Source organism: Hyaena hyaena, unplaced genomic scaffold, assembly GCF_003009895.1.
Source record: "Hyaena hyaena isolate Hyena2069 unplaced genomic scaffold, ASM300989v1 scaffold_500, whole genome shotgun sequence".
Taxonomy (NCBI): domain Eukaryota; kingdom Metazoa; phylum Chordata; class Mammalia; order Carnivora; family Hyaenidae; genus Hyaena; species Hyaena hyaena.
The window spans coordinates 1,304,029-1,326,516 of NW_024081133.1; the positions used below are offsets into that span (position 1 = coordinate 1,304,029).

At 40.4% G+C, this 22,488-nt stretch overlaps 2 protein-coding genes and 1 non-coding gene across 6 annotated transcripts; 1 reads left to right on the top strand and 2 right to left on the bottom strand.

Moving 5' to 3' along the window:
• The first annotated feature begins 143 nt into the window (after window positions 1–143).
• On the top strand, window positions 144–9,435 carry PUS3 (pseudouridine synthase 3). Of its 2 annotated transcripts, none has more exons than XM_039254894.1 (5): window positions 144–181; window positions 6,460–6,886; window positions 6,999–7,564; window positions 8,472–8,662; window positions 8,792–9,435. In XM_039254894.1, exons 2-5 carry the CDS (start codon window positions 6,512–6,514, stop codon window positions 9,100–9,102), a joined length of 1,443 nt encoding a protein of 480 aa, XP_039110825.1. In that variant the 5' UTR covers window positions 144–181; window positions 6,460–6,511; the 3' UTR covers window positions 9,103–9,435. The 2 variants fall into 2 exon arrangements, with proteins under 2 accessions (XP_039110825.1, XP_039110826.1); XM_039254895.1 differs by lacking the exon at window positions 144–181 and adding an exon at window positions 2,771–2,857.
• Window positions 2,061–13,371, bottom strand: HYLS1 (HYLS1 centriolar and ciliogenesis associated). Of its 3 annotated transcripts, XM_039254898.1 has the most exons (4): window positions 13,260–13,371; window positions 12,878–13,111; window positions 10,533–10,576; window positions 2,061–3,351 (listed from the first exon to the last, which is right to left on the bottom strand). In XM_039254898.1, the coding sequence occupies exon 4, from the start codon at window positions 3,324–3,326 to the stop codon at window positions 2,436–2,438; it is 891 nt and encodes a 296-aa protein (XP_039110829.1). In that variant the 5' UTR covers window positions 3,327–3,351; window positions 10,533–10,576; window positions 12,878–13,111; window positions 13,260–13,371; the 3' UTR covers window positions 2,061–2,435. The 3 variants fall into 3 exon arrangements, with proteins under 3 accessions (XP_039110829.1, XP_039110828.1, XP_039110827.1); XM_039254897.1 differs by lacking the exon at window positions 12,878–13,111; XM_039254896.1 differs by lacking the exons at window positions 10,533–10,576; window positions 12,878–13,111; window positions 13,260–13,371 and adding an exon at window positions 5,825–5,955.
• Window positions 8,055–8,198, bottom strand: LOC120247122. The gene has a single exon (XR_005532227.1). It is a non-coding gene; the product is annotated as a U4 spliceosomal RNA (small nuclear RNA).
• Window positions 13,372–22,488: the final 9,117 nt, after the last annotated feature.

Consider the following 22,488-nt stretch of genomic DNA (forward strand, 5'->3'; position numbering starts at 1 on the left):
AGTTGTGGCCAGCAAGAAAACATTAGGCAGATTTTAGCGTCAAGCCTGCACCTCGGTCTCTTGGAACTACATTTCCCACAAGGGTAGACTACATCTCCCATGAGACCCTGGGCGCGCGCGCAGAAGACGCAAAGTGACAGCTTCCTGTCTCGCGAAAGGCTGCGTGGTCGGCAACCGGAAGGTAAGTAAGGGGGTTTGGGGATGAATTATCTGCTGGGTTCTACAAAGAGGGACGGATCAGTGGATAAACAGCTGGATGGTTCTTTTTCTCCACCGCTTCCCCTTGTTTTTGCAGGCACTGGTGGGTGGCCATGGGATCTCGCTTAGGACCCTTGTTTTTGTATCTGGTGCTTGATGTTCCTGGTATAGACTCGCAGCAGTAGGAACATCTTGTAATTCAATTTACTTAGAAGGCCTTTGGACTGTGGAGTTAAGTCTCTGCTTCCTCAGAATTTGTTTGGTCACAAAACTAAATACTAGTACAGGTCGGGATTCCAGTAGTAGGTGGAGAGGGACGTGTGGCGACTTATTTCCAAATTGGGAGATAGCTTTCCATGCCATTGCTTTTTACTGTTTAGTGATCATAGTGCGTGTCTCCTGAACCTTGGCTATTCCTCCTTCCCCTTTTTGGTTTAAAATAAAGTTTATCATGGATAACTCTTTCTGCTACCCTATTGGTTATTAATATTTTGAGATTTAAATTTTTTCAACTTCAAAAAATGTATTAAAACCCCAGCGATATCTGGTTATATGTACAGTCCATACTCGGCGCACACACGACTTCCCTCCTTGTGGTAACTTGGCAGCCCCTTTCCAGGCGTTGCGTGTGCTGGAGGAAGCATTGCACATAGTCAGGAGTCTTGGACCCAAGTCCTCTTTTTGCCACAAATCTTACTACCTGCGTAAGGCCTTTGGTCTAGTTCTCTGGTGAAAAAAGGGTTAAACTAGGTAGTCTGTAAACTTTTTGGGTTGATAGTGGGCTTTGAGATAATATAAAGGGACGTCATTGGTGCAATTTGCATATAAAATGCTTTCAAGTTTTTTTTTTCCTAAATAAGCGGTGTAAACACTACCTTTAATCTCACTGCCCAGTAAGGTTTTGATTTTTTTCTTGTGCTTTGTGTATATGACTGTGGTCATACTGTATAGTTTACAGCTTGTTTCACTTAATTTGCACTTTGTCAATAGCTTCCCATTATTTTCAGAGGATAATATTCCTGATCATTTCACTACTGTTGGGATAGTTTTCAATTTTTACTTAATTGCCGTGAGCATATCCCACATCTATCTTTGAGTCACTGATTCTTTCCCTGATAAATGCTTCCAGTGGAACTGGACAAATGTGGCCCAGATATTTTGGTGAAAATATATTTTAGCATATAGGAATGGTCAACGTTATTCATTTTTATGTCACACAGCTGTTTTCCCTAAACAGGCAAATTATTTCTGTCACTGTAATGGCTTCAAATGCTACAAATGACATCCTCCAGATTTTAGATGTTCCCTGTTGGATTGGAAGCATCAAGAATAGAGCCAATTTAAGGTGAACAGAATTAGCATTTTGGTCTGTACCCAAATAGGCCAAATTCACTTGGATATTTGTATCTGCATCTAGTTAGATAGTATTCATAGTTAAGTTGTTTCATAGAGGGACTAGCCTTCAAGTGACAGGCATAATTTCAAAGAAAACCTCAGTGACAAATTACGAAAAGCATGGTATTCTAGAAGTGATAATTGGAGGGCAATATATTATTGAAGTAATTCTGGAATAAAACTTGGGTTAGAATCCTACACATATAGCACTGTTACTGAGCGTCTGTTGAAAATCACTTAAGTTTTTTGGATTTACTATATTCTTTTAGTGCTGGAGGATATCTGTGTTGTTAATCTCCTTCCTTCCTTTAGGACTGTATGCATAAAGGACAGCTTTTTGTTCCCATCCTCTGGCTCTCATTATTTAAGCAGTGAGAGTATGATGGAAGTAATGATTGGAGGGAGAATCATAACCTTGTTTTGAGATCATCTTATTTTGGGAAGTAGTAAGTAAAAATAAGATCAAGTTCAAAAAATTTCAAAATTCTTTAATGAATAAGCTTAACACCCAGCAACTTTAAAGACAGCAACTCACACATCGGCCAAAGGTTAGAAACAGCATAGAACAGAAATAGTGCTATCTGATAAAGTGGAAAGACAAGGCCTGTTTTTCCTTCTCTGGCATGATTTCTCTTGCAATTACTGGATTTGAGAGTGGTCATTTGGAAGTAAAGTAGCATTTGATACCAACGGGATTTTGACTTAGGAAAGACCAGTGATAGATGACGTCTTTATCATGTTCCATGGGCTTTCAAGGTAGTTGTTTCTACTTAAATAAAAGGAGAGAAAGAAGGAACCAGGCTACCCCCCAAACAATCCCATAAAAGAGGTTAAAAAAACACTTAAGAAGGAAAAAGCGGGAAGGGAAGCTTCCTGGGCATGACCCCATTTGCAAGGTCACAACGAACGCCCCAACGAAGGGCAGATCTTTTCTTCTCAGTTGGCACTAGGTAATTGTTAGGAACATAGATGTGCTGGGGCTTGGGCGGGGGTTCTGTTCGAGAAAGCATCTGCTCTCGGACACCCCAGCGTAATTCCTTTCTATGATCTTCACCAGGTAACCTCATTGAGTCCCAGTCTCGTTTGTACTCAAAATATCGGGCCACGCGGTCTATCTTGCCCCGGTTTCGGCTCAACTGGTCCAGCCTTGGGAGAATAAAGGACTTTGGTCGGCTGGCAACAATCAGGTCTTGTTCATAAGCTGGAGCGGCCATTCCTTCTCTTCGTAGATAGCACATGAGCTCATCTTGAGAAATTCCTTGTGGTAAATTAAATTTTTGTGAAATGTCAACTGGGGATTCCCTGTCTTCCTGGAACTGCAGACTCATCAGCTTTTGTCTCAAGTCCCAGACGTCCATATCACTTTCTGTACCGGACTCTGATTCACTGATAACCGACTCATCTGTCACTAAGACTTCCCCTCCTGGCTTCCTCCGCAACACCTTTCTCTTCATCACTGGCTTTCGGAGTCTTTGGGAGGCCTCTGAGACTATTTCTGAAGTGGCATTACTTTCTACATGTGGGTGCTGCAGTGGCACAGGGAGAGGTCGCTTCCCTGGGGTTACTGAGGCTTTACTGTAGGGGTCGTATTGCATAGACTGGGCATCTCTTCGGACATCTCCCTCACCCTGCCCCGCACAGATCTGGGTGAAAGCTGTAGCAGCTGCCAGCATTCGTTCTTCCGGATCCATATCAGCCCATTTTTGTCCACTGGGTCCCATGAGTTCCTCCATTGCTTCTCCTCCACTATAGGCCCTTCTGCAAGAAAAAATACTCATCAGTTTTCTGATAAATCCCAGCTCATAAATTGTTCATTCCCTTCTTGTGTTTATTATTTTATTGTAGTCAAACGGAGAAAGAATGGCTAAGGCAATCATAAATGTAATAGTTCTCTAATAAAATATAGAATTTGGTACAGGGTAGTATGGTAGCAGTTTGGAGTATTAAGTCAGTGCCAGAAAATCCACCACCTGCTTTCATTTCCACTCTTCTGGTTTGCTCCCACTTTCTAATGCCTGGCAGAGTTCTGCTACCTATAGTAGCTCCTAGGACAGGACAGGTGAGTTCTGGCGTTAAAAAAAAAAAAAAAAAAAGCTTGGGACATGATGCTTAATGTACATTATGCAACTTACACTGAGAAGAGCACTTTATGTATCTAGCATTGTTCTGTGTACTTAACATTTACTAATTATGTAATCCTGTGAGGGAGCTGGTACTCTTATAACCGATTTTCCAGAGACGAGTAATATGAGACATAAAGAGATTAAAGAACTAGCCCAAGGTTATAAGGCTTTTAAGTGATGGAGTTGGAAGTCTAACTCAGGCAGTCAGGCTTCAGTCCTTGCTTTTACCTATGAGTGATTTAATCCAAAATCATCACAAAGCAGTGCTATGCACATAACCATTCCTGTGCTTAAGTAATTTTAATACATCTTCAGTTGCCAAGGTAAGTCTGTTCATCTCAGGACCCTGTCACTGAATTAACTTTTAAACCCCAATCAGCCAACCAAATGCCCAATGCTAGTTTCCCGACTGGATCTAGGATAGGTACTGCCAATTCCTGTCTCCCTACACTTTTTTTTCTTTTTTTTTTTTTATACCCTACAATTTTTCTTTTTAAACTGAAAAACTAGTATATGCACATGGGAATTTTTTAAAATTAAAATATAGTTGACATATGATGTTACATTAGTTTCAGGTGTACATTTGACAAGTTTATAGATTATGCTAAGCTCACCACAAGTATAGCTAAAATGCTATTACAACACTATATATATAGTCACGACTAGACTTCCTATGCTGTACTGCACGTGGTAATTTTAAGTAAGGTCTCACTCTGAAAGGCAGTTTCTTATACTTTCTTTAGTAATCTTCTGTATTCATGTACATTTTTATACCAGAAAGAAGCATGTTAATACAATTCTCCTGAGACTTTTTTTTTTAACATTTATTTTTGAGACAGAGCAAGACAGAGCATGGGGGGCGGGGGCAAAGAGAGAGGGTAGACACAGAATCCGAAGCAGACTCCAGGCTCTAAACTGTCAGCAGAGCCTGATATAGGGCTCGAGCCCACAGACCATGAGATCATGACCTGAGCCGAAGTCGGATGTTTAACCGACTGAGCCACCCAGATGCCCTGCAACTCTCCTCCATTTTAAAGATGGTCTTGGTGATCCAGCTAGATCTGCACACATGGACTTCATTTTGTTTAATGTTGTACAGAATTCTAACATATGGAAGTACCATAATTTATTCGTTCAGTCCCTAATTTAATTTACAGTCTTGTGAAAAACGAATGTTACAAGTATCTTTTCAGTTTTTACATACTTGTGCAAGCCTATGTTTATGTAAAGTTTCTAGAAATAGAGTAGGTGCGTCAAAAGATGTGGGAGTGCTCAATTTGATAGATGTTGTCAACTGCCCTCTGAAGAGGCTGGACTGACAGCATCTTTCAGAGCTTGTTTCTTGATTCTGTCTCCAAAGTGGTGTACTACCAAACCTTCTCTGCAGTCGGCCTGATCAAAAATAGTTCTCATATAAATGGCATTTACACTGAGTAGAACTGAACAACTTGTCATACACTTTTATAAGCTATTTTCCCCCTTTTTGTATGAAATGCTTTTTCTTTCCCATTTGTCTCTTGGGTTGTTGGACTTTCTCTTATTGATCCTTAAATTATAACAGATGTATATATTCATAAAAATACTCTATGCCAAGCAAATTTGAGCTTTGCCATACTTATTTTTCTTTCAGTTTGTTGTTTACCTTTTGACTTTATTTTCTGCTAGTAGAAACTTTTAATTTTAAGTAATCACATATTTTGGTTTTCTGTAATTTCTAGGCTTCTCTAGTATCTTACATAGAAAAGCCCTTCACATTCCAAGACTATAAAAGAAAGGTTTTCTTCTAGTATTTATTATAGTTTCATTTTTTTATATTTAAACTTTTAATCTATTATAGCTACAGAATTCTCAAACGCCAAAAACGAAATGAGCTACCCAGATAACATAGCCTTAGAATACATTTGGTGACAATCCATAATAAAGTGGCCATCAGTTTTAGACTGTCTAATATAATACTGTCCCAATTTTAAGAATGTAGTATATTCATCCCTGGATTTTTCAAATACGTCAGGAATTGCAACATCTTAATTTTCCAGACTGACTTTTCTAACTGCTAGAGGTATAGAGCATAAATCTGACTTTAAAAAAGGATCATGATGCTTAATTACCTTCTCTCTGCCATCAAAACTACTTAAGAGTGGGAAAATCTTGACTTCAGGCTCTACTTCCAATATGAAGTACAATCATTGACAAGCTTCGTCAATCAGGCTAGCTTCTGCTAGGCACCTTTAAGACAGAACTGAGTGTTAGAAGACAACATACAAGCCACTAATTTTATATGAAATATTGGAAAGCAATAGAAACTGAGTAGACATATATATTCCATATGAACAGATTTTATGATTAGAAAGATTAGACAAGTGACAAGCAGTCAAAAGGAGATGTTTTAAGGAAAAAATATCAAAAACATGAGTCTTTAATCTTCACAGCTAATGAAGCAGAGAGAGAAATGGGATCTACAGATATTTTCTCTAAATTTTGACCAAACTTTAACAGTCCATTTCTTGATGTTCCTCTCCTTTTCTCCTGTGAACTGGCCAGCAGAGGATAGAAAAGAACAGGATCTGTGGATGATCAACTCAGAGCAATTAAGTTAATGCTTGTCTCCCTGGGCAGAAGCAAAATATATCCTTTAGGCATTAAGTTAAATCTTAAGTACTATTTGCCTATGATGGAATGATATGGACATCACCAAGTAATCAATCCACATTGAAACAGTTGTATCCTTTTACTCTCTTTTCAGGTAGAGTGGACCTATGTGATTTCTTTATCCCTGGGATTGGTAGTCTTTTATCATGGCTGAAAATGACATAGACAGAATCCAGACTGAGAAACTCCTAAAAAGAGTACAGGAACTGGAGCAGGAGGTACAAAGACTTAAAAAAGAACAGGCCAACAACAAAGACTCAAACATGAGAGAACATTCTTCAGGAGCTGGAAAAGCGAAGCGTGCATTTGATTTCAGCGCTCATGGTCGAAGACATGTAGCTCTAAAGATAGCCTATCTGGGCTGGGGATACCAGGGCTTTGCCAGTCAGGAAAACACAAACAATACAATTGAAGAGAAACTGTTTGAGGCTCTAACCAAGACTCGACTAGTAGAAAGCCGACAGACATCCAACTATCACCGGTGTGGGCGAACAGACAAAGGAGTTAGTGCCTTTGGACAGGTAAGGGCCACTATACTGTTTCTTAAAGCAAGCGATACCCATATAGTCTAGGCGCACATACCAAGGATTCAGATGGTGTCTTTAAAACAACCATCTTTCTTTCATCCCGCAGGTGATTTCTCTTGACCTTCGTTCTCACTTTCCGAAGGACAGGGCTTCAGAGGATCTTAATTTAAAAGATGAAGTCAATGATGCTGCTAAAGAGATCCGCTATACCCACATTCTCAATCGGGTACTCCCTCCAGACATCCGTGTACTGGCCTGGGCCCCTGTGGAACCCAGCTTCAGTGCTAGGTTCAGCTGTCTTGAGCGGACTTACCGCTATTTTTTCCCTTATGCTGATTTAGACATCGTGACCATGAACGATGCAGCTCAGAAGTACGTGGGCACACATGATTTTAGGAACTTATGTAAAATGGATGTAGCCAACGGAGTGATTAATTTTCAGAGGACTATTCTGTCTGCTCAAGTACAGCTAGTGGGCCAGACCCTGGATACGGAGAGATGGCAGGAACCCTTCCAGTTATGTCAGTTTGAAGTGACAGGCCAGGCATTCCTTTATCATCAAGTCCGCTGCATGATGGCTATCCTTTTTCTGATTGGCCAAGGAATGGAGAAGCCAGAGATTATTGATGAGCTGCTGAACGTAGAGAAAAACCCCCAGAAACCTCAATACAGGTATGTTAAAAACAAAAGACAGTTGTTGCTGTTAGAATATTTTTAAGTAGATTAAATATTTTAAAAAATTAAAGGTTAACATATCTTCCTCTCCAACAACTGTCTAATTAACTAGGTCACTATTTTATTTTGTCTTCATGAAGCTTTTAATCTAACTTGGAGAATGTCATGAATATGCAGGAGGGCTAGCTTTTTCTCCTCTTGTCGTTCTATCCCATTAGTAAGAAACAGGTATGTGGACCAGTCCCCTTAAATAAAATAACATTCATTCCTAAATGTTTTTTCCCCTGAATTTATGCTAATGGTATTATTGTTAGGTTCTGGTGAAGTTTAAAAGTGAGTATTCAAACTATTCATATTAAATCTTCCTTGCTTCATAGTACTGGGCAGTCATACTACTGTTTTAAGTTTTTCCATAATTTCAGTGTCTGAAATGGTAGGAAAGGTATAAAGAATAATCAGACTTTTGAGACTAGACTGAGGTTAGATAGACTAACAATTCATTCCTAAGTAGTGAAATCTAGTTTTTACCTCATACTATACAAAATTAACAAGTTTGGAAACACGTTTCAATTAGCAGTAATAGCGCCTCGGATAAACCTCATTGGCTACGATACTGCCTCTGTGCAAAGCTAACAGGTTTGGAAAAATGTAAAAAATAATGTTATAGCATTATGAGTGAGGCCTAACAAGTTGATTCATGGTTTGTTTTTCTTTTGTCTTTTAATTATAAAGTTGTTCAAGGTCAGGGATGGTGTTTTTACTTTCTTATCTGTTAATACTGACAAAGCTTTTCCCCTCCCCTCCTTTCAACCCAACTACCCCTCCCTCCCAACTTGTTTTTAAAAAACTGTTGGATGGCTGCTGTGTACTTTCATACTGTTTCTTGTCTCTTTTTTCTCTCTAGTATGGCTGTAGAATTTCCTCTAGTCTTGTATGACTGTAAGTTTGAAAATATCAACTGGATTTATGACCGAGAGGTTCAGGAGTTCAATGTCACCCACCTCCAACAACTATGGGCTAATCATGCTGTGAAAACTCACATGTTGTACAGCATGCTACAAGGACTGGACTCTGTGGCAGTGCCCTGTGGTACAGGTATGAGGGGAATTCCTAAGATACAATTATTTACCAGAACCAAAGTTATATGGGGTTATGGGAGTAGTACATTTATGTAAAGTGTGGAGGTGATTCTATTGTGGTTACGTTTGATTGTATATATTATAGGACCGGAGATGGATGGAATGATAGAATGGAGAAATGTTAAGCCATCTGTCATAAAGCAGACCAGTGCCTTTGTAGAAGGAGTGAAAATGCGCACATATAAACCACTAATGGATCGTCCTAAATGCCAAGGATTAGAATCCCGGATCCAGCATTTTGTACGTAGGGGACGCATTGAGCACCCACATTCATTCCTTGAGGAAGAAACAAAACCCAAAAGGGACTGTCATGATACAATGGAGGAAGAAAATACTCTTTTGGAGAAACCAACAAAGAGAATCTGTGTTGATACAGAAATTAAAAGCATCAGTTAACCATAACAGAATCTAGGAGGTAATAACCAGCGAGCGGTAGGTGGATAGAAAAGAAATACAAGAAAATATGTACTACATAAGTCCTAAAACTTCAGATCATCAGCACTCTGAAAAAACAAAACAACAATAACTGCCCCCAAAAAACCCCAAGCCAAGAACACTAAGCCCTATAAAGGAAGCTCTTGCTTCACTAAGAGAATTCAAACATTCTCATTCCTGTCCAAAGTGATTAAGAGATGGAAGAAGCAAAAAAACAACTGTGAAATGGATTCACATATGTGTGGAAACCTGTGCCTTGTTTCAAATTCATTAAAGCCTGATCCTGCAAGTGTCTAACTTGTTATGCTGTTTAATTTTTATAGAGAGTGTGGGGTAGAGGGGCAGAGAGAAAAAGGAAGAGAATCTTAAATAGGCTCCACACCCAGCACTGAACCCAATGCAGGGCTCGATCCCATGACCCTGGGATCATACACGAGCCGAAATCAAGAGTAGGATTCTCAACTGACTGAGCCACCCAGGCACCCTTCTTATTCTGTCTTTTTAAAAAGCAAATGAATGGGATGCCTGAGTGGCTCAGTAGGTTAAGCATCCAACTTTGGCTCAGGTCATGATCTTGCACTCTGTGAATTCAATCCCTGCATTGAGCTCTGTGCTAACAGCTTGGAGCCTGAAGCTTGCTTTGGATTCTGGGTCTCCCTTTCTCTCTGCCCCTCCCCTACTCATGCTCTCTTTCCCTCTCTCAAAAATAAACAAACATTAAAAAAAAGTTTTTTTAAAGCATATGAAATATTCACTACTCCTCTCAATTCTCATAAAGGGCTTTGCCTGAGTGTCTTATTTTTAAGAGAGAAATTAAAAGTAAGAAATTCAGTCTGTTAAATATTTGATACATTGGTTTATGCCAGGCACAATACTACCCAAAAATGGCCTAACTCAGTAAAGCACAGCATCTCTTACAAAGCTTATCAGTCTAGTGTTGGTCTCGACTGCATAGTCATCATCGTCTTCACAACCTTTTACATATGCTGAAAACATTGTTGGGGCACCTGGGTGACTCAGTCAAGTAAGCCTCCAACTCTTGGTTTTGGCTCAAGTCATCATCTCATGGTTCAGGAGTTCAAGCCCCACATCTCCACTCTGCACTGAGAGCATGGAGTCTGCTTTGGGTCCTCTGTCCCTCTCTGACCCACCCCTGCTCTCTCTTAAAAAAAAAATACATATATATATATATACATATATATATATATATATACGTATATACGTATATATATATATATATACGTATATACGTATATATATATATGGCCTTCCCCTTTAATTTTGATGTCAGGATCCTTTTGTTTTTAGTGTAACCATTGAGTATAGTAAAATATCCTCACTTAAACATGTAAGGAAAAACCAAAGCATTTAATTTTTTTTCAATTTCCTACCTTATTTCAATGTACCTCCACTGCCATTAGTTTTCAAGAAAAACCTGGAAAAGAACAGAGTTTAAGAAATCACTATTTTAAAAAATCAACTTTAAAGAAATGATTCATGGGACAAAAAACACTAACTAAAACACCATCCATAGAGATCCCTTAGAAGCAAGCTGAGTTAGAGGATCAGCGTCTTAGATCTTAAATAAACTCCTTTCAAGGTTAATTAGGCTGTACTATCAAATCTAGAAGAATAAGCATTTAGTGACATTATTTTTTGGTAGTTACCATAGATACATTCAGGAGAATCATCATTGAAGCAATGACGCATCTTAAAATGTAACTACAAAATTACTTACGTTATCGGAGGTAACATTTATTATAAATTTCAGTTTCTGACTCATGGTACGGAGTCAGAAGTAAAGTAGACCTTAGATCTTATTTTCCTTATTGGAAAAATGGAAGGAATTAAATGAGATTGTCCACATTATATATGAATATATAACACATATATGTAACATATATATCTGATACGTATAGAAATAAAATGGTGCTGGGGCGCCTGGGTGGCTTAGTCAGTTAAGCGTCCGACTTTCCCTTAGGTCATGATCTCGCGGTTTGTGGGTTCGAGCCCCCCGTCGGGCTCTGTGCTGACTGACAGCTCAGAGCCTGGAGCCTGTTTCAGTCTGTGACTCCCTCTCTCTCTGACCCTCCCCTGCTCATGCTGTCTCTCTCTCTCTCTCCTAGAAATAAATAAAACATTAAAAAAAATAATAATAAAATGGTGCTTTGTGAGAGGTTTTATACCATTTATTTCAATGTTCATGCGATACAAAACCACCTACTAAAAAGATAAAATAAAGCAGAGACAGAAATGGAATAAGACACTGGGCTAGGAGGATCTCCCAACACTAAAGCCCAAAGAGATTTTTTTTTTTAACATCACATGTACTATACTATACAGTGATTGATTAACATGTTATTTTCTTTGCATTTAAATTATGGCACACTCCTTTTTTTTTTTGAATGTATGAAGAAGGGTGTTTGCAAATAGTAAAATACAAACTTTAGTAAAGCTCACAGATAACTAACTATAAGTTCTTTGTTTTTAATAAAGAACTAATAATTCTTTCCCTTTACTTAGGAGGAAACTTTCACATAGAAGCTAGAGCAGCTTATGTTTTGCAGATATGATAATTTTGACCAAAATACCCAATAGTACCTCTCTCCAAAAATCCTAAGCAACTTGGCATCCTTAGTAGTTCCAAGTACAAGGATTTAAAGGGTGAAAGGGGAGAATTTTAAACCAGGATACTAGTTAGATTCTAACCATTGCAGGGAGGTTTCTGTAGAGTTACAACAAATTTCTCTACCTCTCGGGAGGTAAGAAAGTAGCTCAAAGAACTACAATGAACAAAACAAGAGAAAATGAAATACCCAGCAAAAGTCAACCGTGACTCAAGAGACAATAAACTGGGGAAAATACGTGTTAACAGGTTCAAAATCACTAATTCAAATTCCTCTTAGAAAGCTATTAAAAGGTAAAAACACACCAAAAAAGGGGACCAGAATAAGGGCAAGACAGAATTTACCAAAGAAATAATGACTAATACACACAGAAAAAGATGTTCAATCTCATTAATAACCTAAACAGAGATATTAAGATATCTTTTCAGATTGGTAAGATTTTCCCATACCCAATGCCAGTCAGACTGTGGAGAAATAAGCAACCTACACCCTGTATGTGTGTGTAGATGGGGGGATATCAATTTTTCTAGAGGGCAGCTTGCCATTATGAATCACAATTTAAACTGCACCACAATTTCTAAGCCATAATCCACTTCCAAGAATTATTTTAAGGAGGTAAATTGAACAAGAATGCAAACATGTATAGGCACATGTAACCACCACCACGCTATTTTATGATGAAGAAACGGGAAAAACAAGTGTCCATCGTGAGGGGACTGGTTATATATCACATTGTACAGCACAGCCACTGCAAGAAATGCCATGCATCCATTAAAAACGATAATGAAAATTACATATATATAAATTCAGAACTAATATATCTGAAGGGAACCCAAATATGAAGCGGTCTTTTTTTTCATGGTTATCTGTGATCAGCGGAATATCTAGTATTTTCCTTTATACGATCGTTCTTCTTGGATTTATTTCTAAAAACAACGGGATGGTATAACTCTATAATCATCTTTATAAATCAACTTTATAATCATCTGGGGCAGGACTACTTGGTTCGTTTTCCCACGCTCGCACCGTTACACCCAGAAATTCACAAAGGGCGCAACTACGGGCTGGGAAGACTGATCTCTGAACAACAAAGACAACCGGGTGCCCACCTGGCCTCGGGCGTGGTTGTCACCTCCGAAGCTGGCGGCCTCCGGGGAACCCGGCTCCCGCGGCGACACCGCCCCCCCGCCGCCCTCTGAGCTACGGAGGTGCCAGCCAGGGCAGCCACCGGGCTGGCAGTGGGCGTCGGGCGCGCCACGGACACCCACTGTGACTTCGGGGGGCTCAGGCACGCCAAGGGCACAGCACGACACAGCTTACCCCAGCCTTGGGAAGCAGTAAACCTGTGTTCGGGAGATAATGTCAGGCGTGAGACGGCGCGCCAGTGGGGAAACTCCCCTTTCGTGCTCTTCAGAACTCGAACTCTCCGCACGGCGGGAAGCCGGCTGCCATGGGCCCTTGCACCCCCTATTTCAGCCTCTACCCCCTTACCTGCCCCGCCGAGGTCCGCTCGCCGCACCGAGTACCGCTGCCAGGCGGGCGAAGCTCCGCAGGCTTCCGTTAGCGTCCAGCAGCTCGCGCAGGCGCACAGCACACCCAAGCGCCGAAGCTGCAGTTAACCGCCTGGCCGCCGCGGTTTAAACCTGAAGAGCGAACCGGCGTCCTCGGCCCCGCCCCCCAGTTCTCCTATTGGTTCTGAGTGTGAACGCCTTCCATGTCTACATTCTGATTGGTGTTCATTTTCTCTTGCTTTCTCTCCCTCCCCCCCACCCCGCCCCACTGGCGGGAGGAAGCCCGGGATTTGATGCCTGGGTTTGGAAATATTGGTACCACCCCTTGCTCTGACGCGTAACCCGGAACTGTATCTGCGACGCTTTCATACCTACGGGTAGGGAAGGAGGGGACTCTTTAAACTCGGTAAATGGCAAGTAAGCGAAGTTTGGGGAGGGGCGGCCCTAACGTTCAGTCCATCTCAGTGGAAAGAGTGTCCGCCCTTCCCAATTTTGGGCGGCCCCGGGGGGGCGTGGCATTGGAACTGAAGGTTCTCCGGGTTCCCCTGGAGCCGTCTCCAGCTTCCCGGTTTTTCAGACGGTCCCCCTGGGAACTGACGCACTCGGGTTCTGTGCACGCTCCTTGAGTCCTTTCCGTGGCTCCCAGGGCTCTCGGATTTGACCCATTGCTGTGTCTCCCGTCCGTGCCAATGTCACTCTGCGCCCTTGCTCCAGCCGTGCTGACTGCTTGCTAGGATCGGCACTCACTTGCAGTTTTCCTTCGGAGTGCGCGCGTCTGCTCCCTTGACCTCGCCTTACTCCTTATAAAACGTGTTCCCGCTTTGGGAATTGCTGAGGATGAGACCTAGAAAAGAAAAGAGTAGAGGTCCCCACGACTCAGTATTCTAGCCACTGCCCTTCAACATAACTAAACAGTTTGCCCTGCCAAGTCCTGAGCGTTCTGGATCCCACATCACACAAATAGGTGCTGGATGACAAATTTTTATTTTTTCTTAAATCCAGGATTCAGTGACAGGGAGATCATATTTAATCCACTTCACATTGCCTCTTACACGCCCCCCCCCCCTTGTCTCGGGGCCTTTGCACTACCTCTAAGTCACTTTGGATGTTTTGGGGGAAAGAAAAAGGAGTAAACAAGATAGCAGAAAGTAGGTTGTAAAGATTTCAATGACCCTACCCCCTAGATCTCCGGTATCAATACTACTTTAGTGCCACACATTCTTTTCTTTACTCATGAGCAAATATCCCTTGTTCTAGTTTGGTTGTCTTATACCTACATGACCTTTGCTTTGACATCAAATCTCCCCAGTCCATCTGTTTTAGAAACAGGAGCAGAGTCATTTTTCTTACCTACTCCTTTGATCATTCAACATGCTCCTTATTTCCGCCCCTAGTTATTTTCTTGTTATTCTGTATGTTAAAGTTTGATCTTTGAAAACCTTTAATTGATAACAACTTAAAAGATATATCTCCTGTCATATTTCAAGTGATGTCTTGCGTTCAACCCAGTTCTTGTGTTTTGGTGGATCACTTAATGCTCCAGCTTCGCCTAGATCTGATTTAAAAAAATTTTTTTTCTTAATGTTTTATTTATTTCTGAGAGAGAGAGAGACATCATGAGCAGGGGAGGGTCAGAGAGAGAGGGAGATACAGAATCTGAAACAGCCCTCAGCCTCTGAGCTAGCTGTCAGCACAGAGCCTGACGTGGGGCTCGAACCCAGGAACCATGAGATTATGACCTGAGCTGAAGTCAGAGCTGTGGTTGGACGCTTAACCAACTGAGCCACCCTGGCTCCCCTGCCTAGATCTGATTTAATAATCTTCATGATTCTCTGAAATCCATTACACCCAAGTCAAGAAACCTTAACTAAGGCCATCCAAAATACAGTATATGGAAGAAAATCCTATTCTTTTTTTTTTTTTAATGTTTTATTTATTTCTAGGAGACAGAGAGAGAGACAGCGTGAGCAGGGGAGGGTCAGAGAGAGAGGGAGTCACAGACTGAAACAGGCTCCAGGCTCTGAGCTGGCAGTCAGCACAGAGCCCGACGCGGGGCTCGAACCCACAAACCGCGAGATCATGACCTGAGCGAAAGTCGGATGCTTAACCGACTAAGCCACCCAGGCGCCCCAGAAAATCCTATTCTTAAAAACCAAATTGTGTCCTTAAGATTTATTAAGGAAACTTACAAACACATAAAAAAAAATTGTATGTAATGAAGCCCTGTGAACTCAATGCTCAGTTCCAATAATTATTAATTCATGACCAATCTTGTTGTTTCTATATCACTATCCATATATTATTTTGAAGTGAATATCAGGCATCTGTAATCTATAAATATTATGTAAGATTTCTTTACAAGAAAAAACTTTTTAAAAGCATAACTTCAATATGCTTCAACTTTAAAAGCACAACTGTAATCAGACCTAAAAATATCTAAGGTATTTCCTTAATAGCATCAAATAACCAGTGTTTGATTTTCTTTTTCTTTTATAAAATCTTTTCATGTTTATTTGTTTTTGACAGAGGAAAGAGAGAGACAGAGTGTGAGCAGGGGAGGGGCAGAGAGAGGGAGACACAGATTCCAAAGCAGGCTCCAGGCTCTGAGCTGTCAGCATAGAGCTGGATGTGGGGCTCAAACTCACAAACAGATCATGACCTGCGCTGAAGTCAGACACTCAACCAACTGAGCCACCAAGGCACACCTGATTTTCACTTGTCTCAGTTTTTTTTCCCTTTGCCTGTTTGAAACAGGATCCAATCAAGTCCACACATTGTGACTGGTTGTTTCATTTAAGTTTCTTTTATAAATTCCTCCTCCATTTTCTTCTGGTGCAGTTTGTTGAAGGAATCTTGTTGTTGGTCCTATGGAGTTTCTCATAATCTGGATTTTGCTGATTACATCCAAGGTATGCAGTTTAATATGGCTCCCTTACCTTTTGGGAAATAGGTCTATTTCAGATGCTTTCCCTACTTAGGTTTATTAACCCATCAGCATCTTTTTCTATGCTTGAAATATTACTTTCAGTTGGTTATATTGTCATGCTTAAAGTAATCCCTCCTTTATGATATGTTTGCTTACCTCACCCCTTTGCTGACATTTTCAAACTCCTTCAACTATAGCCTTCTCTTACCTGACTCATTATCTCCTATCTCTAACATTTGCAGTTTTTCCTTCTTTAGTCTTAGAAATACAGAAAATAGCAATGGCATAAAGAAAGGCAAAATGAGGGGTGCCCAGGTGGCTCAGTTGGTTAAGCGTCCAACTCTTGATTTCGGGTCAGGTCATGATCTCACCGTTCATGAGTTCAAGCCCTGCATCGAGCTCTTTGCTGCCAATATGGAGCCTTCTTGGGATTCTCTCTCCCTCTCTCTCTGTTCCTCCCCTGCTTGTGCTCACTCTCTCTAAATAAACTTAAAAAAAAAAAAAAGCTGAAAACAACTCTCACCCCCTGCTAATGCCTCCTGTCAGCCTACTTGTCCAATTTCTCTTCTCTGTTCTCATTGCTCAGTTGTTTCTTAAGTCCCTGCATTCTGGATTCTACACCCATCTCTATATTCAAACTATTCTCAAACATAACTCTTCTTAATAGCCATCTATTAAGTTGTTTTGCTCAGTTCCCATTCTCTCTCTCTTTTTTGAGACCGTTTGATAATTTATTCAGCAAATATTTATTGAGCGCTTCACCTTAAAAATAAAACTGTCAATTAATTTACCAGCAAAAATTGGTTTATTTGGGAATAGCAGGGGATTGCAACGTGGGACATGCAACGTTTAGCAAAATGATGGGCAAGTACAGAGAACAAAAGAGAGGTATATTCTTTTATAGAGGAAAGGAGGAAGCTGGGAGGGACTGTTATAAGCAAAAAGTTCTTTGGAGTAGCCTGGGAATTTGAAGTATCGTAGGGTTTTCCTTGGCTAAGTTGTGACAGTCTCTCATTGGTTGGGCTGTTGTCAAGCAAGTAGAAAAAGCCTCCTACTTTCTTGGCTGGTCGCGTATAGGCTTCTTCCTGTTAGGAATGCAAGGCACATCACTTTTTACTGGGGAATCTACAGTTGACAATGAGTGGTAGAGCATGAGACCTCCCCTTTCTGGCCTCTCAGCTCTATTTTAAATGAAGTATCCTTTACTTGGTTTCACAATACCCATGTTAGGTACTGTGCTGTGTCTTAGTGATGAATAAAAAGACATGATCCTTGCCCTTTTTTTTTTTTTCTTTTATTTATTTATTTATTTATGATCCTTGCGCTTTTGAAGTTTCCAGTTGGATAGGAGAAAATGACATTTAGCAAACAATCACATTATTGTAAAATTACAGTTGTGTCCAGTGCTGAGGAGAGGCAAATAGTCTCATAAGAACATCTGATAATGGGGAGATTTGACATAGTGCCGCTGAACAAAGAGCTAAAGGATGAGTAGGGAAAATGTTGTGGAGGGGAGAGATGGGGATGAAAGGAGATTTCTAGGCAGAAGGAAAAATATATGCAAAGGCCTAGTGGGGGTGGAAGATTGGAAGATTCAAGAAATTGAAAGAAGACCAGCAAAGAGACAGAGGGTAGAGATGAGCCTAAAGAGGTAGGCAAGGGCCAGATTATGTAGGTCACGTAGCCCAACATAAAGAATTTGATTTTTTCCTAAGAACTATGGAAACTCACAAAAGTAGAGATTGGGATGTGTTTTGTGACATTTTCAGGTGTGCATTTGAAATTTTGCCTTGGATGCATTGAAAAGAATGCATTTGAGGGGGCAAGACTATGTGAAGTACAAATGCAAGGCAGTTGCGATATTCTAGGCAGAAAGGTGGTGGCTCAGGCGAGGACACTAATGGCCAGAAATAGCAAGAGGAGGACAGATAGATATTTAGTTAAAACTTATAATGACTTGACCTTGAATTGACTGGGGTTGATATATGAAAGATAGGTCATGGATTATTTGTAGGTTTCTAGTTTTTTCAGCTGGATGCCACTTTCTGAGATGGAGAATTCTGGAAGAAGGTGGTCATATTTTGAGAGGCAGAGTTAGATTTTGGGCGAATGGTGAATTTGAGATGCCCTTGAGACATCCAGGTGGAGATAAAATTAGGCAGTTGGAAATCTGGGTGTGGAGGTTAGATGCAAAGTATGGCCTTGTAGTGTTTGCATGTGGGCGGATAGTTGTTTAAGTAATGGGTGAGAATAAGATCTTCCAGGAGAGCAAATAGAATGAAAAGAGAAGGCAGCCTACCCTCTTGTGAAACTCATCTGGTGAACTCTCGGAGGCTACCCTATCCTGGCTCTCCTCTCACCCCTCCTCTTCTGCCTTTCAACTATTGCTGTTTCCAAAGTATGGTCCTTTCTTTCCCCTCGGAGAGCTAAATAGTTTTATCATTTCCACTACTCGTTTTATGTAAGATAAGTTCAAACAAAATATTTCCAATTCCTATTCTTCCCTGGTTTCTAAAATTTATCTTAGTTGTGTACTAAGATTTCTACACAGATACCTTTTTGTCTTCCCAATACAACATATCAAAATGCTATTGTTTCCCGCGGGATTCACCCTTATGATATCCATATCCTTTTCAGTGGTCTTCTCATTTCCCCAGGCTTTCATCACTTAAGGAATGGTCATTTTTTACGCTTTCAACTCTCCTCACTCTCACTTCCATTTCCTTTTTTCTATTAATCATTAGTTCAGCCCTAATTATTTCGTTTTCAGATTCCTTCAGTAACACATTTAATAATATGGAAGGGTATGGCATAGTAATTAAGATTGTATGCTCTGAGCTCATATTATATGGGCTCAAAATCTGACTCCTCCACTCCATAGTTATGTGACTTAGGCAAGTTATACAGCATCTCTTTGATTCAGTTGTCTTTTAAAATGGAGATGATATTCTGACTTCTTTCATGTGGTTGTTGTGAAAATTAAATGAGAAAATGCATGTTAGCACAGTGCCTACCAAATAATAATAACTTGCTGCATTATAGATCTTATACAGTATAGTTGACCCTTGAACAACACAGATTTAAACTGTGTGAGCTGACTGACAATGTAGTTTTTTAAAAATAACTATAATAACAGTACTGAAAATATATTTTCTCTTCCTTATGATTTTCTTAATATTTTCGTATTTCTAGCTTACTTTATTATGACTACAGTATACAATATATATAACATTCAAAATATGTGTTAATCAACTATGTTACCAGTAAGGTTTCTGGGGAACAGTAGTTAAGGTTTTGGGGAGTCAAAAGTTACAGATTTGCAGCTTCACTAGAATTTACCAGTGAAGTCATCTGGGCCATAGATTTCCTTTGTGGAAAGTTTTTTGATTATTAACTTAATATTTTAAATAGTTATAGAGCTAAACAAAAATTTTCATATTGGGTGAATTGCAATAATCTGTGATTTTTGAGGAATTAGTCCATTTTGTCTAGGTTGTCAAATTTATTTATATATAGTAGTTCATACTATTACCTTGTTATCTTTTTGATGTCAGCAAGGCCTGTAGTAATATCCCATGCTTCATTCCTGATATCGGAAACATATTTCTTCTCTATCGGCCTTACTGGAGGTTTCTAAATTTTATAGATCTTACCAAAGAATCAGCTCTTTTGTTTTTTTTTTTTATGTGTTTTTCTGTTTTCATTTTTGTTGATTTCTCCTCTTATTATTTCCTTTCTTCTGTGTAGGGTTTAATTTGCTCCTGTTTTCCTAGGTTCTTGAGATGGGATTTTAGAATACTGATAAGTGACTTTTCCTCTTTTCAGATGTATGCATTTAGTGCTATAAAAAAAGCACTGCATTAGCTCCTTTCTACAAATTTTGACATATTTTAATTTTCAATCAGTTCAATGCATTTAAAATTTTTTTCCCTTGTTCTTACAAGTGAAATAGACAGGAAATCTAATAAATTCTTACTTGACCTATACAAGCAGGAAAGTTCTACATTGGTGAACAAAAGTCTAACTTGAATCTTAAAACCAGAGAGCCAGGGCCTCTTTAGTCAGTTCACTGGCTTGAGCAAGTTTACAGACCTGGAATCCTTTGAATGAAGGGGGTGTCTCCTCCTTGAAGTATATTATTGAAAATGTATACTGTTTTTTCCTTCCAGCCTTGCTCAAAGGGACCTATGGCCTTTTACCTGGGTAACTGTGAACTGGGGAAAAGGAAATATTCAGACCTTTCAGGGATTACTAGAAACTGACTCCGAATTGACACTAATTCCAGGAGCCCCCAAATATCACTGTGGCTTACCAGTCAGAATCCAGATCTTCAATGGCTGTGCTGGCTTAAGCCAGGAGAGCGCATTTGCCCTTCTGCATTTTTGTTCTCTTCAGGCCTTCAGTGGATTGGATGGTGTCGACCCTCAATTGTGAAGGTGATCTCTTTACTCCGTCTACTGATTCTTTTTTTTTTTTTTTTTTCGTCTACTGATTCAAATGCTACTTTCTTCTGGAAACGTCCTCACAGATGCACCCAGAGAGGATATTTTACCAGCTCTCTGGGTACCAACTTAGCCCAGCCTACTTGACACATAAAATTAACCATCACACTTACCACGTTCTCCCATATCCTTCCATCTTAATTTTACACCCCCGTCTTATCTCCTGAGCTACAGGGTCCCATAGCTACTGTCTACTTGCTGTTTTTACTCGAATGTCTCACTTTACTTTCAGGTATAATATGTATGAAGTTGCATTATCTCCCCTCTTAATTCCACAATTCCTCAGCAAGGTTTCTCCATGTGAGTGATGGCACATACCAGATACACGGGAGTCTTTGATATCCACCCTTTTCTCCATCTAGTAGATCACCTACTATCTGCCCAAAGTGTAGCTCAGATGCTTCCATTCTTCCCTATCTTTATTAGTACCATTCTAATACCAGGCACTATTCTCTGTCGTCTGGACTCTTGCACCTTCTCCTAATCCGCGTTCTCACTTCTTCCAGTTCTCACAGGAGCTAAAGTAAGTCACTTTCTCTCTTTTTTCTGACTTAGCTCCAGCTCCATTTTTCTTTCCTCACATCCTCAACTAGCATGCCTTTTCTACTTGCCTTCAAACGGGTACATACTCTTCCCATCCTCTGTTCCACACTTCATGCGTATTCATCCTTCTTTCTCTCTTTTTTTTAAAATGTTTATTTATTTTTGAGAGAGAGTGTGAGTGGGCGAGGGGCAGAGAGAAAAGGCGCAGACAATCCCAAGCAGGCTCCCCACTGACAGCTGTGAGTCCGACGGGGGGCTCAAACTTACCAACCACAAGCTCATGACCTGAGCCGAAATTGAATGCTCAATTGACCGACCCACCCAAGTGCCACCATCCTTCTTTCTCTTAATGTCACCATCCCCAGAGCTCATCTCTGACCACCTTGTCATTTTTGTGTTTATGTTCCAGTATTCTTTTTGGTTTGTTCATAGCACATAACACGCTTCATAATTATTCTTTTACTTAATTACTTGCATGTTCATTTCTTGAGAGTGGGAACCATGACTATCATGTTTGTCATTGTTTTCCCAGCTCCTAGAACAGTGCCTGGTGCCCAGAGGTAGGATTAGTAAATATTTGCTGAAGGAATGAAAGCATCGAGGGGTTCCCTCCGCTTCTCTGGAAATGACCCCACGGGAGCAGCCTCATTCTGTGGCAATCACAGAATTATCCAGCAGGGGGCGTTGCATCCCAGACAAAGTGTAGCCGTGGGACCATGTCTACCAGAGTCTCCGTTCCGCTGGCGCAGGAGGACCCGAGTTCTAGTTGGCGTCTGAGGACTTTAACTCCAACTGCTGTAATCACACAAACTGATAACTAAACCGATTATCATGAAAATATGTGATTCGAGGGGGATGTGGGGGACGGCGAGAACGTCAACTTCTTTTTGCATTCCTCTATTTTTTTTTAACTTTATTTAAAGAGATAGAGTGTGTGTGTACCAGCAGGGGAGGGGCAGAGAGCGAGAGGGAGAGAGAATCCCAAGCAGGCTCTGTGCTGTCAGCGCAGAGCCTGTCGTGGTGCTCAATCTCACAAACCATGAGATCATGACCTGAGTGGAAATCAAGAATCAGATGCTTAACCAACGGGGCCACCCAGGCGCCCCTTTATATTCCTGTATTGTTTGAAATTTATAGCAGGCAGATGTTATATTATAATTTAAAATTTTTAACACATTTGGTTAAAAACTAAAACGTGTTGGGTTGAGAAATGATGCTGCATGATTAATTTCTGTGTG

What these genes read in the sequence shown, in the direction of transcription:
- PUS3 (XM_039254894.1), top strand. Translation starts at nt 6,512, where the DNA reads ATGGCTGAAAATGACATAGACAGAATCCAGACTGAGAAACTCCTAAAA. An exon ending in CCCCAGAAACCTCAATACAG is followed by an intron (nt 7,565 to 8,471) that starts GTATGTTAAAAA and finishes TTTTCTCTCTAG; the next exon opens with TATGGCTGTAGAATTTCCTC. An exon ending in GGCAGTGCCCTGTGGTACAG is followed by an intron (nt 8,663 to 8,791) that starts GTATGAGGGGAA and finishes TATATATTATAG; the next exon opens with GACCGGAGATGGATGGAATG.